The 18,401-nt window shown below is 44.5% G+C and overlaps 2 protein-coding genes across 2 annotated transcripts; one reads left to right on the top strand and one right to left on the bottom strand.

Moving 5' to 3' along the window:
• Positions 1–2,909: 2,909 nt before the first annotated feature.
• Positions 2,910–7,651, top strand: LOC123445224 (probable auxin efflux carrier component 5a). Its single transcript, XM_045122184.1, has 5 exons — positions 2,910–3,800; positions 4,081–4,166; positions 4,663–4,820; positions 7,180–7,256; positions 7,354–7,651. The coding sequence occupies exons 1-5, from the start codon at positions 3,043–3,045 to the stop codon at positions 7,424–7,426; spliced, it is 1,152 nt and encodes a 383-aa protein (XP_044978119.1). The 5' UTR covers positions 2,910–3,042; the 3' UTR covers positions 7,427–7,651.
• Positions 5,706–10,917, bottom strand: LOC123445225 (cis-3-alkyl-4-alkyloxetan-2-one decarboxylase). Its single transcript, XM_045122185.1, has 15 exons — positions 10,789–10,917; positions 10,664–10,712; positions 10,493–10,554; positions 9,828–9,928; positions 9,658–9,727; positions 9,513–9,582; positions 9,071–9,127; positions 8,923–8,990; positions 8,768–8,848; positions 8,520–8,597; positions 8,282–8,437; positions 7,997–8,149; positions 7,777–7,841; positions 6,148–6,196; positions 5,706–6,049 (listed from the first exon to the last, which is right to left on the bottom strand). The coding sequence occupies exons 1-14, from the start codon at positions 10,900–10,902 to the stop codon at positions 6,190–6,192; spliced, it is 1,131 nt and encodes a 376-aa protein (XP_044978120.1). The 5' UTR covers positions 10,903–10,917; the 3' UTR covers positions 5,706–6,049; positions 6,148–6,189.
• Positions 10,918–18,401: the final 7,484 nt, after the last annotated feature.

The raw sequence follows: 18,401 nt of genomic DNA, 5'->3' as shown, positions 1-18,401 counted from the left end.
ATGTTTATGTAATGTACTGATGTGACTCTGATGTAGCTTGTGGCGAGTGTAAGCCAATTCAATATATATATCTCATCTTTTCAGTACATGTACTTGTAACGATATCCATTCTTGCGACACGACGAGATGCGCTTCTATCCCTGACGAGGCCTTCGTGCCAAATCGAGGATAGGGTCGCATCTCGGGCGTGACAGACCCATTATCACCTTTCCTGTTCCTTTTTGTCGCTGATGCATTATCTGCTCTTTTACATGGTGTTGTCCAAGAAAGAGTTCTTGAGGCTGTAAAAATATGCAGGGGTGCTCCGGCTATCTCACACTTATTATTTGCGGATGATTCCCTTCTCTTTTTTCGGGCTCCCTCGGATCAAGCGATGATTGTCAGGGATGTTTTGAACACCTATGCTTCAGCTCCAGGTCAACTTATAAATCCATCAAAGTGTTCCATCTTGTTTGCTGACAGCTACCCTCCTTTGGTAGTTGAAGAAGTGAAAGGTATTCTGCAAGTTACTCTACAGGATTTCGAGCCCAAGTACCTAGGCCTCCATGTACCGGAAGGCCGTATGCATAGGGGTCGGTTCGAGTCTTTACAATCTAGATTGAGTAAGAGGTTAATTGACTGGAGCGAAAGGTATTCCTCACAAGCTAGCAAAGAAGTGTTAATCATGTCTGTTGCACAAGCCATCCCAGTTTACGTCATGAGTATATTTAAACTTCCTTACTCTGTGTGTGATGATCTAACAAAAATGATGCGACAATATTGGTGGGGTGGAGAATGGTAGACGGAAAATGGCATGGACTGCATGGGACAAGCTAATCCTACCCAAGTCTAAAGGAGGTCTCAGTTTTCGGGATATGAGGGCTTATAACCAGACGTCGCTAGCTAAGCAAGCTTGGCGACTCTTGACGACACCGGATTCTCTGTGTGCTAGACTCCTTCGAGCTAAATATTTCCCTAACAGCAGCTTGGTTGATACAGTGTTCTCCGGGAACTCTTCGGCGGTGTGGAAAGGAATTGAGTATGGCCTAGAACTAGTGAAGAAAGGCATGTTATGGCGGTGTTGGCAATGGTGCAGATATTCGTGTTTGGAGGGATCCATGGATTCCACGGGGTCCGCCGTACACACCCATTACTCCCAAGAGGAACTGTCGCCTCAACAGAGTAAGTGATTTCTTAGATGACCGCGGTAATTGGAAGGTAGAGTTGGTACAACAACACTTTTGGCAGCCGGATGTGGACTCCATTCTCAAGATCAGAACGTCTATAAGGCAACGGGAGGACTTCATTTCTTGGCCATGGGAGAAATCAAACATGTTTACAGTAAAGAGCGTTTATCATGTGGCGATGGCGGACCACTATGATCAGTTTTGTCCAGGTTCGTCCATCAATCATCCATCGGGAGATAGACCCTCTGGCGCTTAGTGTGGAATAATGCGGTTCCACCAAAACTCAAGAATTTTGCTTGGCAAGTGACCTCTGGCACCCTGCCGACGGATGCTGGAAAGAGGAGAAGGCATATTGGTCTAAATGGGTACTGTGGGCTTTGTGACCGAGAGCAGGAATCATCATTTCATGCGCTAATATCTTGCCCAAGTGATGCTTATCTTTGGGACTTGATGCAGAATCATTGGCCTCTTCCAAACAGATCGATGATCAAGTGGACAGGCACTGAATGGATGTTTCATCTCCTTGTAGAATCACATGAGTCTATCAGGAGTAGAATTATCATGGTCTTATGGAGAATATGGCACATTTCGAATGAGCTGGTACATGGTAAATCAATACCACCACCGGAGATATCCTGGCCTTTCCTTCTCAGCTACCATAATACTTTCCATCGGATTTCACGGGGAGTGGACGAGATAATCAAGGGCAAGTCGTCGGTGTTCTCTGAAGGCTTGGCTGTGCGAGAGACCTGCATAAACCCCCACCCCCTCGGATAGGAACGGTGGTGCTGTCAGTGGATGGATCCTTTAATGCTACAGATGGCTCGCGGCTGGTTCGGGTATGATCTTGAGGAACGCAACCGGTGGTGTAATCTTTGCTGCTTACCGCAAGTTATTCCACTGCAACGATGCCCTTGAAGCGGAGCTACATGCTATTATAGAAGGAATAAAACTGACAGTTGAGCATTCCAACTCCACGATCATGGTACAATCAGATTGTGATGCTGCCCTTAAAGCTATATCAGATGCATCCTTGGATAGATCAGCCTACGGACATATGATCCAGGAGATTAAATTTATCTTAAGTGATAGGGTTTTTGTTCCTGTAAAAGTTTCTCGTGATCAAAACAGGGTTGCAGATTGCTTAGCGAACTTTGAACGGCGTGGAGATAGCACAGCATGTTGGCTGGGGCAAGCTCCTCCGTGTGTCAGTGATTTAGTCGCTGAGGATTGTAACTCTGTTATCTTGGAATAAAATCTGTACGACTTCGTAAAAAAAAAACATAAACGCACGCACGCACGCACATACGCCGACCGGCCGGGCTGGGTCGAACCGAAAGCATGGGATGTGCGTCCATTTGGGCCTCCTCGACGGCATGGACTTGGGCACTCAGCTTTCGGCCACACGTACTGTTGCACGCACGTGAATGGCTGAATGCATGCGCACTGGCACGTATGCGCTATGTGTATTGTATGTCCATGTCAGCCGCCTCTCCTCGCCTCCCGTGGAAGCAAAGCAAACCAAGTTCTCGCCTCTCTGCATGCGCGCACAGATTCGAACGCCAAAAGCGCGCGAACAAGATCCCCTCTCCCCTCTCCCCCTGAACCTAACCGTCGCTTCAACCTCCCACTAGCTAGCTCGCCAGAGCTCCGTGACTTGTCCAACACCTGGCCACACACCGTAACCAGCTCGTCTCTCCCACCTCGCCCCCCCGGCTCCCTATAAAACTCGCCACCCCCGCCACACCCAGCCTCTCACACTATAGCTCTCGCTCCACCGGGCACAAGATCACAAGGTCACGACTCACGAGTCAGTTTCGACAGAAGCAGGTCGATCGCCGGCGGAGACTGAGAGGAGGAAGAAGGTCGATCGAGGATGATCGGGTGGGGGGACGTGTACAAGGTGGTGGCGGCGACGGCGCCGCTCTACTTCGCGCTGTTCCTCGGCTACGGCTCGGTGCGGTGGTGGCGCATCTTCACGCGGGAGCAGTGCGACGCCGTGAACCGCCTCGTCGCCTTCTTCGCGCTGCCCTTCTTCACCTTCGAGTTCACGCTGCACACCGACCCGTTCCAGGTCAACTACCGCGCCGTCGCCGCCGACGTCATCTCCAAGGCCGTCATCGTCGCCGTCATCGCCGTCTGGGCCAGGTTCCTCGGCCGGAACGGCGGCGGCAAGGGCGCCGCCGGCTGGTCCATCACTGGCTTCTCCCTCTCCACACTCACCAACTCGCTCGTCGTCGGCGTGCCCATGGCCCGCGCCATGTACGGCGAGTGGGCGCAGCAGCTCGTCGTCCAGCTCTCCGTCTTCCAGGCCATCGTCTGGCTCACGCTCCTCCTCTTCGTGCTCGAGGTCAGGAAGGCCGCCATCGGCATGTACGTCGACGTCGGCAAGACCAGCGTTGTCCATGACGCGCCGCTGCCCGAGTCGCCCGTCAAGGCCGACGTCGAGGCTGCGGCCGGCAACGGCGCCGTGGCCGTGCTGGTGGTCGGCGGCGGCGCCCAGGAGGTGGCGGTGAGCGTCGGCGGCAAGCCGTCGGTGTGGAGGCTAGTGAAGACGGTGGCGCACAAGCTGGCGCGTAACCCCAACACCTACGCCAGCTTCGTCGGCATCACCTGGGCCTGTGTCGCCAACAGGTATAGTAGTGCTACGTGCATTCCGACGTGTCGCTCACCACCTTGCAACACTGCATGCGTATGCATGCTGCTCAATCAACTTGTTACTGCTAGCTCCACAAGCCCACCTTTAAAGTATTTTTCTGCTATGCAAATGCATGCATGGTAGATAAGCAAATGCAAGCAACAACGATTTTGCTGCACATTTTGTGTGCCATGTTACAAGTTTCATCAAGTACCCTGCAAAAAAGAAAGAGTTTCAATAAGTATGTGCTCTCTAAAATAAAAATTTATTTTGCAGGCTACACATCGAGCTGCCGAGTGTCCTGGAGAACTCGGTGCTCATCATGTCCAAGTCAGGCACAGGGATGGCCATGTTCAGCATGGGTGAGTCATCAATCCATTAGTTATGAATACGATGCAAACATGCGCACATTCTATCCAGGTTTACATACGTACACTGGTGGTGCATAGTGGTTAATCTTAATCGAAGAGGGTATCGTATAGTTATCTCCTACATAGCTTTGCATCGCTACTTGTTTCAATCCGTATCTAATACCCCACCTAGTATTTAGTAATACATATTCTATTTGATAATTAATATTCATAATTGCCTATAGGAAATACAAAGAATCAAATATATAGCAAAAGCAATAGAATATTTACAGAGGAATCCATATCCACCAAAAGGCACAGGTTCTGCTTCCACGTTGCATGCATGCTGTGCTGTCTGTGGTCGACAGCAACTTGAAAAACAACAGTGAAAGGCAACAAATATTACTAGAGAAACTTGGAGGATCATTCTAGAGTTGTTCTGTTTTGTTAACTCATGTAAATATAGCTAACTTTCTGGAGCGTACATCCTTTTGTTTTGTGCATGCAGGGCTATTCATGGCGCAGCAGGAGAGGATCCTGGCGTGCGGGCCGAGCTATGCGGCCCTGGGCCTGGCCCTCAAGTTCGGGCTCGGCCCGGTCGCCATGGCCATCGGCTCCATCGCCGTCGGCCTCCGCGGGGACGTCCTCCGCGTCGCCATCATACAGGCACGTACCCCTCCCAAATGGCGTCCAACAAAATTTCACTGATTTCAGTTCTGCTTCTTCTTTCCTTGTTAAGAAAAACTGAGAAATTCTTTTTTGTAGTTACCGCTAAATAACGTCTGATCTAAACACATGATTCGTGTAACTACAAAAAGAAAAGATATTACACGAACCGTAACTTAATGTAAGACTTTTTCTTACACTATCATAGGCTCAAAAAATGTCTTATGGTATTAAGTTACAGAGGGAGTATAAGTTTTTGAACGGTCGGCTATCAATGTCTAGTCAGTCCCTTTTTACTGACATGCTTATAAAATTAAAGATCAAATTGGGTTTACGAAACCGTTGCAAGGCCAAAATGCTATGCTGATGTCAATCCACCCACCATCTGCCTTCCTAGGCATGCATGCAAGCAAACTAATGTAGTAGAATTTTACCATTTTACCGCAAAGTCTCGGAAGTTCACTTTTGATCAGAAAAGAAAATGTTTTCGGTCCTTACTGCGCTTTAAACAAAAGGTTCCACAAAGTCATCAACCATAATTGCATTTCACCGACATTAGATTGCATCCAGGGCGAAAATATTATCACACGAAACCACCCAAAAGTTTTGTTTACTTGATGAAATAAAAGCATGGCTAGATTGGCTATAATTGTCTCACGACCACACACACAGATGCCCAATCTCAACGCGAGATCCAGGCCTTTGTTTGTCAGCACCACTAACCTCGCCACTTCGGGCTTTTGAGGCCTATGCTGCCTGCAGAGCCACAAACATGGAGCCTAATGCTTAAAAGCTAAGCATGCACCACAGGAGCAATAACAGACTCATTATAGTTTAATCACATCGTTACGTGGCACGGGACACGTACGCATTCCAAACGGTATAATTCTTGAATGGTTGCAGTTAGCAGAATTATCATCTTGGCCATTTTGATTGATCTTGTTTTTTTTAGAATGATTGATCTTGTTTAAGAACATTATAAAGCATGCACAACAAAGGTCAAACATTGAAAAACATAGTGTGGACTGATGAACCATATCTAAGAACAATGAACACAGACCGGCAATTGTCGATTGTTGTCCGGAGACACTCAACATCACTTTAGATTTAGGGTAGTCTCTTATCCGTGGGGTGGATTAGCCTTCAACGGGGCGGTGGCACAGCTTCTCTTTTCCGTTCCAAGAAGAGTGCATGTCCCTATTGTCTATTGCTGTGCCACATTTTGACCCCTGCCGAGGACGAGAGAGGAGATCATTGAAATCAGTCGGGTATCACAAGTGTGCTTAAATGAAAGAAAATGAAGCCTTTCAGAGAAAGTGCATAGCACCTGTATTTGGCATGTTCTACAGCCTGCCCCATATGATTCTAGTCATCCCCTGTACAAAAGGCCATGTCCAAAACAGCAAGTCATTAGCGCCATTCATTAGATGCTTGTCATAAAATCGCATAAGCATGAATCAGACTGAACTATTGGTTACACACTAGCATCCATATAGTAATATGGAAAGTTCAGCAGCATAATCAATGCTAAGGGTTTTATAAATCAGTAGTTGCTATTGTGGAGTCAGCACTTAGACTATGCACCAGGGTAGTCCTACTCCTCATCATGTCAGCTAATGCGCATTAGGCTGGAAATGATTAACCTCATATAGAAAAAAAAAAGATTTTGATGTGAACCATGGTTAAATGATACTCCCTCCGTCTCAAAATAAGTGTCTCAACTTTATACTAACTTTAGTGCAAAGTTGTACTAAGCTTGAGACACTTATTTTGAAACGAAGGGAGTAATATGGCATCTTTGATGCCTGACTGATGTCCATGTCATCCTTTCATAAAGCCCCATGTTCGCACTTCCAACCCTATATATGACAATATAAAAGATGCCAGTTTTGCTTTGGTGAAACAAGCGCTACTGATTGTTTAATGTAAAGACTGCTTCAACTTAACAAACTGGAGGTAACAGGGAGAATGTTAATCTGGAGGCTGTGCTTGGAACAGATTGAACTCAATCCTGGTCTCCAAGAATTTGTGGTCTAAAATAGGGGGGAAATTGGCCTTCACCCAGATAGTGGAAAAGTTATCATCTGAGTGATGGTAGGGTTATGTAGGTCTGATCTCATATACCAAGAACATGTTTCTCTATATCTCAACCTTGCCAAAAGAGTGTGCATGAGGTTTTACATATTGTTGTTACCAAATACCAAATAAAAAATTGGTATCTCTTTATAAAACTTTCGAAATTTAAATCTTGAAATATATTGGAGTTTTATTAAAAAAACAATGGAGGTAATTCATTATAATAATGTCGACATTTCCCTGTTCCTATAGCCTGACTAAGCTTTGTTTGAACATTCTGCAGGCTGCACTACCTCAATCAATCACGTCGTTCATATTTGCAAAAGAATACGGGCTGCATGCCGACGTCCTTAGTACTGCGTAAGTCTTTTGAACTAACTATAAACTGCAATAAGATGAAGGCTTATGCAGACAGCAATTTCTTAGTCTTACACCAGTTTGTCGCTCAATTTTGCAGGGTAATTTTTGGGATGCTTGTCTCCCTGCCATTGCTAGTAGGACTTTATATAGTCTTAGAGCTAATTAGGTAGACGCGGAGCCTTGGATTCATCAGGAAAACAGAATTTTTCCCTGAAGCGGCCCAAACATAAACGCTGACAAGAAATGTTATGACATATCGCATAACTACATTCCTCATCCCATAAAACTCCAGTGGGAGTTATCTGAGCGCTATGGAATACTTTTAACACACCGTGTAACAACAAGGCTTACTTATTCTGTTACTCAAGAGAATGTATTATAAGAATACTGGATTCTGAGTCTGACTTCTCTGAGCCAGTCAGTTTTGCAGTGGTGTAAACAGTTAAAAACGACATTTATGGTGGACAATGTCGAAAAATTCAACTGCGAAAGGAAGTAAATAAAGTTTTGACAGTATTACCTCAGTATACGTTTTATTATATTCCCTAGCTCTTCACCACGATCATCCTGAGCATGGTGCCCTGCCTGCATGATAAGTCATGAAACCAAATAATCGAAATTAATAACATGTGAAGTGAAGAAAAAATATCTAGACATCCAAAAGTTGCGCAAGAAACCATTTAAGTACTTTGAACATAATGTTTTAAAAACAAAATTGGGAGAAGGGTACAGAAACAAACCATTGGCAGCTGCACAATGCTGTGTTTTAGGCCATCACAAAAATCTTCCACCCCATCATAAGTGAGCCAACGATCTCTCAAGCCCCAACATATTGTTGTCTTCGTATTCCATGAATCACTCGATAATATGCTCCTCATGGACTCAATGTAAGCCTTATTAAAACAACCAATTTAGAACATTTACATTAACAAAGCGAGAGCAAGGTGATAAATTGGCTGTCTGCATCGATGGGCAGGGTCACGCTCTTTTTGGAACAAAAGCAACACTATAGATGAGTGTACTACCTTAAGATCCTTTCCCATAGCTCTTGTTATTGCGTTCAGTGCAAAACCAGATGCACCTGAGACAAGGTATGGCCTTCTATATACAGTAGCATCTTCCTCCTTCATCATGTATGGGCCACTACTAGTCAAGGCCTTATCACTAGCTCTAAGAGGATCCTGAAAGATTTCAGACAGTTGCTTTTAACCAAAATGGTTATATAACATAAGACTAGGCAAAGTTGGGACAATAGCTGCTAACCTGAGAAAATACTTCGCCCAACAAGAAGTTGCTGAAACATGCAAGGGTGGATGGAAGTTTTGCATGTTTGTCAGTTATCTATAATATGAGATATCCCGTGATCAGCCTATAACTCTTGAAATATAATGAAGCCTTTAACTCATAAATTAGATGCAGCCTGCAACTCTTTGTGCATAATGAAGCTTTAGAGGGAAAACTTGCTTATCTCACCAAAATGCCTGTGCAAAATACGCGATAAAAAAACTTACCGGTGGATTAACTAGTATAAGGTGGTTCAACTTGTCCTGATGGTCTTTAGCATATTTGACTACGATTGGAGCAAAGTACCCCTGCAATATTTTACATTCTTGCATTAAAAAACACACAATGATACATTAACCAACACCCATATGATGAGAAGCACCTGAACAACAATGGAGAGCTTATCAGGAGCAACAGCATCGATTAACGATTCCAGGGCTGAAGTATATTCTGGAACATAGTAGTTCACATTACTATGCAGTTCAACATGATTGTTTGGAAGAAAAGGAATAATATGTAGATCACATTACCGTCCAGAGTATAGTCAAAACCATATTTAGGTTGAGGCTTGTCTGAGAATCCAAAACCTGCAGATACAAAGTTCTTTGTTCTAGAGTTACAGATAAATATCTAACTGTTCTAACTTATGGGGACTGAGCAGCAACACTAAACAGAAACATAACCAGTTATTTACTAGTCCGTAAACCGCTCACAGGATTTTACAAAAGGGGACAAAGTTTTGTGGGTGGTGGTAAGCTAGTTAAATCTGTCCCTTCTTTCTTGATTTCTGACGTCAGAGGCTGATAACTTTTACCAGTGATGGCTTTCTATGTTGGTCTGTATACTCTTTGAGACTAATGACCAGTATTTTTTCAGAATGTGTTTTGCCAACATATAGTGACATGGATTTTCTCTGCCAACTTATTCGATTATTCTACATTTATCAAGCACCAAAAGATGTGAATAACTCACCAAGCCAGTCAAAAGCAATGGAACGATACTTGTCTGATAGTACAGGTAGCACATTTCGGTAAGAGTATGCCTGTAACCCAAAAAAGCCTTAGCTCAGCCATTGTCGGTGTAATGCAAAGATATTGGAAGCCATCTAAAAACTCACCTGAGAAGGAAACCCATGAATTAGAAGGACCGTAGGATTAGAAGAGCTCCCCGCTTCCACACAAAACCAACTGCAACACAATAAAGAAATACACAGGAAAACTATGATCTTCTTTGCTATATTAACATACTTGTCCTATAGCAGACAACATATGGTTCAATTCAACTCACTTAAAAACATCACCCGAAGATTGTGATCCTGAACCCATGGTGAGCCCAAAAAAGGGATCCTTTGCCTTTTCCTTGTTCCCATATAATGCATGAGCTTTTACCTGCAACAATTTGGATAATTCATCAAAAACTAACTAGCATATAATGCAGCTAATTGGCACCACACCACAAAAAAATTCCTTATCGGCACAAGTGTACACTCATTGCCATGCTTGGTCAGACAATTGATAAGTCAAAACTCAAATGTTTCGGCAACATTGGCACAACATGAAGTAAGCAGATGAAAGGCACAAACATTCAAACATTTTCTCAAACAAAATAAAGGAAGCTACCTATCAGCACAAGTGTACACTCGTTGCCATGTTTGGTCAGATAACTGATACAATGGCCCAACACGAAGAGCAGATGAAAGGCACAAACATTCAAACATTTGCTCAAACTAAATAAAGAAAACTACCTATTAGCACAAGTGCACACTCATTAGCATTGCTAGCTCAAATTACAATGATCCAATAATTGATAAGTCAAAATTTCATGACACAGCACTGAATTAGCAGTAAAAAGGTGTAAACATCCAAACATTTGCTCAAAACTAAAAAGATTGTGAGTATCCATCAGCGCAAAACAACAGATCGGAACAGAGTGAATGAGTGATCGCATCATACCATTCTCCCCTGAGCGAACCACTCGTCCGCCTTGCTCGGGCCTTCCGCTTCCGCATACTTCCCTGCATCAGTCCCCACGTTAGCAAACATCAGAGCAGAAGCAGAGAGGAACCCAGCCAAACTTTTGCACGCTGTGATTCCGCAAGCACACACACAGAGATCCTCACTCACCCCCGCTGAACGAGAAGCCGTCTCCGATGTCGTCGTCAACGTACAAATCCTGCAAGAAACATTAAATCAGACCCCGACCAGAGAAAATAGCCCGAAATGCGGGTGCGGGTGCGTCCGGGACAGACCTGGTCGTCAGGGCGAGCGGCCCGGCGCCAGGAGGGGAGGGGCTTCCGGGGGCGGAGGAGGAGTCCGCGGGGGAGGGTGGCGTGGAAGCGTGGGGCGGCGAGCGGCGGCGCCATGGGAGGCTGGCGGGTGCCATGGGGGATCGGGTTCCGTTCGGGTTTTGGAGGGAGACGAAGACAGCGGCGGGGCCTCGGCAGGAGGGGATAGGATTTGGTTGGTTCGTGCCCACTAGCTTTTCCCGCCACAGTTCTAACGGCGTGATCCGAAAACATGAACTTTTGTGGGTCCGGCTTGTCAGTGTACGGAACAGACATTTTTCCTTCTATATATCTCTGTTTTTCTCAACACGACTGTTGTGTTCTCCTCTCTCCTCTCTCACTCTTTCTCCTCCTCCCCCGTTGAGAGTTCGCCTCATCTCCCCGGCTCCCCTCTCTCTCTCCTTCGCCAACATTGTCGCTCAGGGTGGGGATGAGAGTGGGCTTGGGCTCAGGCGCGGAGGTAGCACTATGGCGTTGGGCTCAGTTGACCCCAATGGATTTATGTAAAGTATGTAGTGAATTGATGATAATCAAAGTATAATTATGGTTGAACCCATCTAATATATGAAGATGACCCCATTGACAAATTTAGCTAGCTTCGCCCCCCGCTTGGGTTGCTTTCCATGTATAGTAAGGTTAGGGTTATTGTCTTTGTGGTGTTCGGTTGTGCCATCGTCTAGTGCACTACCTTCGTCATGGAGGGTAGGGGAAGGCATCCGATTCGATGGATCCCGCGTAAATAAGCATGACGAGGCACCATAACGAGTTGTTGCGGGCTTCATTCTGTTTCTCCTTGTCATCATGGTGGAGGACGGGGTCTTAGTGTGTGTGGGGGGATCTCACCTTGGCTTGCTTCGTTGGTGTGTTACCTCATTAGATCTAAGCTCCTGGCTGTTGGGGAACGTCGCATGGGAAACAAAAATTTTCCTACGCGCACGAAGACCTATCATGGTGATGTCCATCTACGAGAGGGGATGAGTGATCTACGTACCCTTGTAGATCGTACAGCAGAAGCGTTAGAGAACGCGGTTGATGTAGTGGAACGTCCTCACGTCCCTCGATCCGCCCCGCGAACAATCCCGCGATCAGTCCCACGATCTAGTACCGAACGGACGGCACCTCCGCGTTCAGCACACGTACAGCTCGACGATGATCTCGGCCTTCTTGATCCAGCAAGAGAGACGGAGAGGTAGAAGAGTTCTCCGGCAGCGTGACGGCGCTCCGGAGGTTGGTGATGATCTTGTCTCAGCAGGGCTCCGCCCGAGCTCCGCAGAAACGCGATCTAGAGGAAAAACTATGGAGGTATGTGGTCGGGCAGCCGTGAGAAAGTCGTCTCAAATCAGCCCTAATTGCTCCATATATATAGGAGGAGGGAGGGGGACCTTGCCTTGGGGTCCAAGGGACCCTCAAGGGGTCGGCCGAGCCAAGGGGGGGAGGACTCCCCCCCCCCAAACCGAGTTGGACTTGGTTTGGTGGGAGGAGTCCCCCTCCCTTCCCACTTCCTCCCTCTTTTTTTTTCTTTTCCTTTGATTCTTTATTCTTGGCGCATAGGCCCCCTTGGGGTTGTCCCACCAGCCCACTAAGGGTTGGTGTGTCTCCCCAAAGCCTATGGGCTTCCCCGGGGTGGGTTGCCCCCCCGGTGAACTCCCGGAACCCATTCGTCATTCCCGGTACATTCCCGGTAACTCCGAAAACCTTCCGGTAATCAAATGAGGTCATCCTATATATCAATCTTCGTTTCCGGACCATTCCGGAAACCCTCGTGACGTCCGTGATCTCATCCGGGACTCCGAACAACATTCGGTAACCAACCATATAACTCAAATACGCATAAAACAACGTCGAACCTTAAGTGTGCAGACCCTGCGGGTTCGAGAACTATGTAGACATGACCCGAGAGACTCCTCGGTCAATATCCAATAGCGGGACCTGGATGCCCATATTGGATCCTACATATTCTACGAAGATCTTACCGTTTGAACCTCAGTGCCAAGGATTCGTATAATCCCGTATGTCATTCCCTTTGTCCTTCGGTATGTTACTTGCCCGAGATTCGATCGTCAGTATCCGCATACCTATTTCAATCTCGTTTACCGGCAAGTCTCTTTACTCGTTCCGTAATACAAGATCCCGCAACTTACATTAAGTTACATTGCTTGCAAGGCTTGTGTGTGATGTTGTATTACCGAGTGGGCCCCGAGATACCTCTCCGTCACACGGAGTGACAAATCCCAGTCTTGATCCATACTAACTCAACGAACACCTTTGGAGATACCTGTAGAGCATCTTTATAGTCACCCAGTTACGTTGCGACGTTTGATACACACAAAGCATTCCTCCGATGTCCGTGAGTTATATGATCTCATGGTCATAGGAACAAATACTTGACACGCAGAAAACAGTAGCAACAAAATGACACGATCAACATGCTACGTCTATTAGTTTGGGTCTAGTCCATCACATGATTCTCCTAATGATGTGATCCCGTTATCAAGTGACAACACTTGCCTATGGCCAGGAAACCTTGACCATCTTTGATCAACGAGCTAGTCAACTAGAGGCTTACTAGGGATAGTGTTTTGTCTATGTATCCACACAAGTATTGTGTTTCCAATCAATACAATTATAGCATGGATAATAAACGATTATCATGAACTAAGAAATATAATAATAACTAATTTATTATTGCCTCTAGGGCATATTTCCAACAGTCTCCCACTTGCACTAGAGTCAATAATCTAGTTCACATCACCATGTGATTCCAACGAATCCAACACCCATATAGTTATGGGGTCTGATCACGTCTTGCTCGTGAGAGAGGTTTTAGTCAACGGTTCTGAAACTTTCAGATCCGTGCGTTCTTTACAAATCTTTATGTCATCTTATAGATGCTGCTACTACGTGCTATTCGGAAATGCTCCAAATATATATACTCTACTTATACGAATCTGTTTCACTACTCATAGTTATTCGGATTAGTGTCAAAGCTTGCATCGACGTAACCCTTTACGACGAGCTCTTTAACCACCTCCATAATTGAGAAAAATTCCTTAGTCCATTAGTTACTAAGGATAAATTTTGACCGCTGCTAGTGATTCAATCATGGATCACTCTCTGTACCTCTCAACATACTTTGAGTCAAGGCACACATCAGGTGCGGTACACAGCATGGCATACTTTAGATTCTACGGCTAAGGCATAGAAGACGACCTTCGTCTATTCTCTTTATTCTGCCGGGGTCGGGTTTTGAGTCTTACTCAAATTCACACCTCACAACGCAACCAAGAACTCCTTCTTTGCTGATCTATTTTGAACTCCTTCAAAAACTTGTCAAGGCATGCATCTTGTTGAAACTTCCATTAAGCGCTTTCGATCTATCTGCATAGATCTTTGATGCTCAACGTTCAAGTAGCTCAATCCAGGTATTCCTTTGAAAAATCCTTTCAAACAACCTTGTATGTTTTACAGAAATTCTACATTACTTCTGATCCACAATATGTCAACCACATATACTTATCAGAAATTCTATAGTGCTCCCACTTACTTCTTTGGAAATACAAGTTTCTCATAAACCTTGTACAAACCCAAAATCTTTGATCATCTCATCAAAGTGTATATTCCAACTCCGAGATGCTTGCACCAGTCCATTGAAGGATCACTGGAGCTTGCATACTTGCTAGTATCTTTAGGATCGACAAAACCTTCTGGTTGTATCACATACAATGTTTGCTCAAGGAAACCGTCGAGAAAACAATGTTTTGACATCCTACGTGCAATATTTCATAAATAATGCATCAACAACTAACATAATTCTAACAGACCTTTAGCATCGCTACGAGTGAGAAAGTCTCATCATAGTCAACTGTTTGATCTTGTCGAAAACATCTTTGCGACAAGTCGAGCTTTTCTTAACAGTGACTTATCACCATTATCGTCTATCTTCTTTTAAAGATCCATCTCTACTCAATAGTCTTATGACCATCAAGTAGTTCTTTCAAAGTATACACTTTGTTTTCATACATGGATCCTCTCTCGGATTTCATGGCTTCCAGCCATTTGTCGGAATCTGGGCCCACCATCGCTTTCTCCATAACTCGTAGGTTCACTGTTGCTCAACAACGTGACCTCCAAGACAGGGTTACCGTACCACTCTGTAGTAGTATGCGACCTTGTCAACCTACGAGGCTTGTAGTAACTTGATCCGATGCTTGATGATCACCATCATCAGCTTCCACTTCAATTGGTGTAGGCGCCACAGGAACAACTTCATGCGCCCTGCTACACACTGGTTGAAGTGATGGTTCAATAACCTCATCAAGTTCTACTACCCTCCCACTCAATTCTTTCGAGAGAAACCTTTCCTCGAGAAAGGATCCGTTTCTAGAAACAAACACTTTGCTTTTGGATCTGAGATAGGAGATGTACCCAACTGTTTTGGATATCCTATGAAGATGCATTTATCCGCTTTGGGTTCGAGCTTATCAGACTGAAACTTTTTCACATAAGTGTCAAAACCCCAAACTTTCAAGAAACGACAGTTTAGATTTCTCTAAACCTCAGTCTATATTGTGTCATCTCAACGGAAATACGTGGTGCCCTATTTAAAGTGAATGCGGTTGTCTCTAATGCTTAACCCATAAACGATAGTGGTAATTCGATAAGAGACATCATAGCATGCACCATACCAAATAGTGTGTGGCTATGACGTTCAAACACATCATCACACTATGATGTTCTAGGTGGCATGAACCGCGAAACAATTTCCACATTGTCTTAACTGCGTACCAAAACTCGTAACTCAGATATTCATTTCTATGATCATATCGTAGACAGTTTATCCTCTTGTTACGACGAACTTCACTCCAAAACAGAATTGAACTTTTCAATATTTCAGACTTGTGATTCATTAAGTAAATACTCCTGTATCTACTCAAGTCGTCAGTGAAGTGAGAACATAATGATATCCACTGCACTCATTGGACTGCATACATCAAAATGTATCACTTCCAACAAGTTACTATCTTGTTTCATCTCAATGAAAACAAGGCCTTGCTCATGTGGTATGATTTGCATGTCACTAGTGATTCGAAATCAGGTGAGTACAAAGATCCATCAGCATGGAGCCTCTTCATGCAATTTATACTAACATGACTCAAGCGGCAGTGCCACAAGTAAGTGGTACTATCATCATTAACTCGTATCTTTTGGCACCAATATCATGAACATGTGTAACACTACGATCGAGATTCAATAAACCATTGAAGGTGATTATTCAAGAAAATAGAGTAACCATTATTCTCTTTAAATGAATAATCGTATTGCAATAAACACGATACAATCATGTTCATGCTTAACGCAAGCACCAAATAACAATTATTTAGGTTTAACACCAATCCCGATGGTAGAGGGAGCGTGCGACGTTTGATCATATCAACCTTGGAAACACTTCCAACACGTATCGTCACCTCGCCTTTAGCTAGTCTCCGTTTATGCCGTAGCTTTCATTTCGTGTTACTAATCACTTAGCAACCGAACCGGTATCCAATACCCTTATGCTACTAGGAGTACTACTAAAGTACACATCAACATCATGTATATCAAATATACTTCTTTCGACTTTTGCCAGCCCACTTATCTACCAAGTATCTAGAGTTGCTCCGCCTTAGTGACTGTTCCCCTCATTACAGAAGCACTTAGTCTCGGGTTTGGGTTTAATCTTGGGTCTCTTCATTAGCGCAGCAACTGTTTTACTGTTTCACGAAGTATCCCTTCTAGCCCTCGTCTTTCTTGAAACTTAGTGGTTTTACTAACCATCAACTATTGATGCTCCTTCTTGATTTCTACTTTCGCAGTGTCAAACATTGCGAATCGCTCAAGGATCATTGTATGTATCCTTGATATGTTATAGTTCATCACGAAGCTCTCACATCTTGGTGGCAGTGACTTTGGAGAACTATCACTATCTCATCTGGAAGATTAACTCCCACTTGATTCAAGCGATTGTCATACTTAGACAATCTGAGCACATGCTCAACGATTGAGCCTTTCTCCTTTACTTTGTGGACAAAGAATCTTGTCGGAGGTCTCGTACCTCTTAACAAGGGCACAAGCATGAAATCACAATTTCATCTCTTTAGAACATCACTTATGTTCCGTGACGTTTTACAATGTTTTCGGCGCCTTGCTTCTAAGCCATTAAGTATTTTTGTACTGAACTATCGTGTAGTCATCAGAAACGTGTATGTCGGATGTTCACAGCATCCACAGACGACGCTCGAGGTGCAGCACATCGAGTGGTGCATTAAGGACATAAGCCTTCTATGCAGCAACGAGGACAATCCTCGGTTTCACAGACTCAGTCTGCAAAGTTTGCTACTATCAACTTTCAACTAAATTTTCTCTAGGAACATATAAAACAGTAGAGCTATAGCGCAAGGTACATCGTAATTCGCAAAGACCATTAGACTATGTTCATGACAATTAGTTCAATTAATCATATTACTTAAGAACTCCCACTCAAAAAGTACATCTCTCTAGTCATTTGAGTGGTTCATGATCCACTTACACTATCCCAAGTCCGATCATCACGTGAGTTGAGTATAGTTTCAGTGGTAAGCATCCCTATGCTAATCATATCAACTATATGATTCATGATCGACCTTTCGGTCTCATGTGTTCTGAGGCCATGTCTGCACATGCTAGGCTCGTCAAGCTTAACCCGAGTGTTCCGCGTGCGCAGCTGTTTTGCACTCGTTGTATGTGAACGTTGAGTCTATCACACCCGATCATCACGTGGTGTCTCGAAACGACGAACTGTAGCAACGGTGCACAGTCGGGGAGAACACAATTTCGTCTTGAAATTTTAGTGAGAGATCACCTCATAATGCTACCGTCGTTCTAAGCAAAATAAGGTGCATAAAAGGATTAACATCACATGCAATTCATAAGTGACATGATATGGCCATCATCACGTGCTTCTTGATCTCCATCACCAAAGCACCGGCACGATCTTCTTGTCACCGGCGCCACACCATGATCATCCATCAACGTGTTGCCATCGGGGTTGTCGTGCTACTTATGCTATTACTACTAAAGCTACATCCTAGCAAAATAGTAAACGCATCTGCAAGCACAAACGTTAGTATAAAGACAACCCTATGGCTCCTGCCGGTTGCCGTACCATCGACGTGCAAGTCGATATTTCTATTACAACATGATCATCTCATACATCCAATATATCACATCACATTGTTGGCCATATCACATCACAAGCATACCCTGCAAAAACAAGTTATACGTCCTCTAATTTTGTTGTTGCATGTTTTACGTGGTGACCAAGGGTATCTAGTAGGATCGCATCTTACTTACGCAAACACCACAACGGAGATATATGAGTTGCTATTTAACCTCATCCAAGGACCTCCTCGGTCAAATTCGATTCAACTAAAGTTGGAGAAACCGTCACTTGCCAGTCATCTTTGAGCAAAGGGGGTTACTCGTAAAGATGAAACCAGTCTCTCGTAAGCGTACGAGTAATGTCGGTCCAAGCCGCTTCAATCCAACAATACCGCGGAATC

This window comes from Hordeum vulgare, chromosome 3H (assembly GCF_904849725.1).
Source record: "Hordeum vulgare subsp. vulgare chromosome 3H, MorexV3_pseudomolecules_assembly, whole genome shotgun sequence".
Lineage (NCBI taxonomy): Eukaryota > Viridiplantae > Streptophyta > Magnoliopsida > Poales > Poaceae > Hordeum > Hordeum vulgare.
The sequence above is the reverse complement of the archived record's forward strand: the minus strand, read 5'-3'. Positions and strand labels throughout refer to the sequence as shown.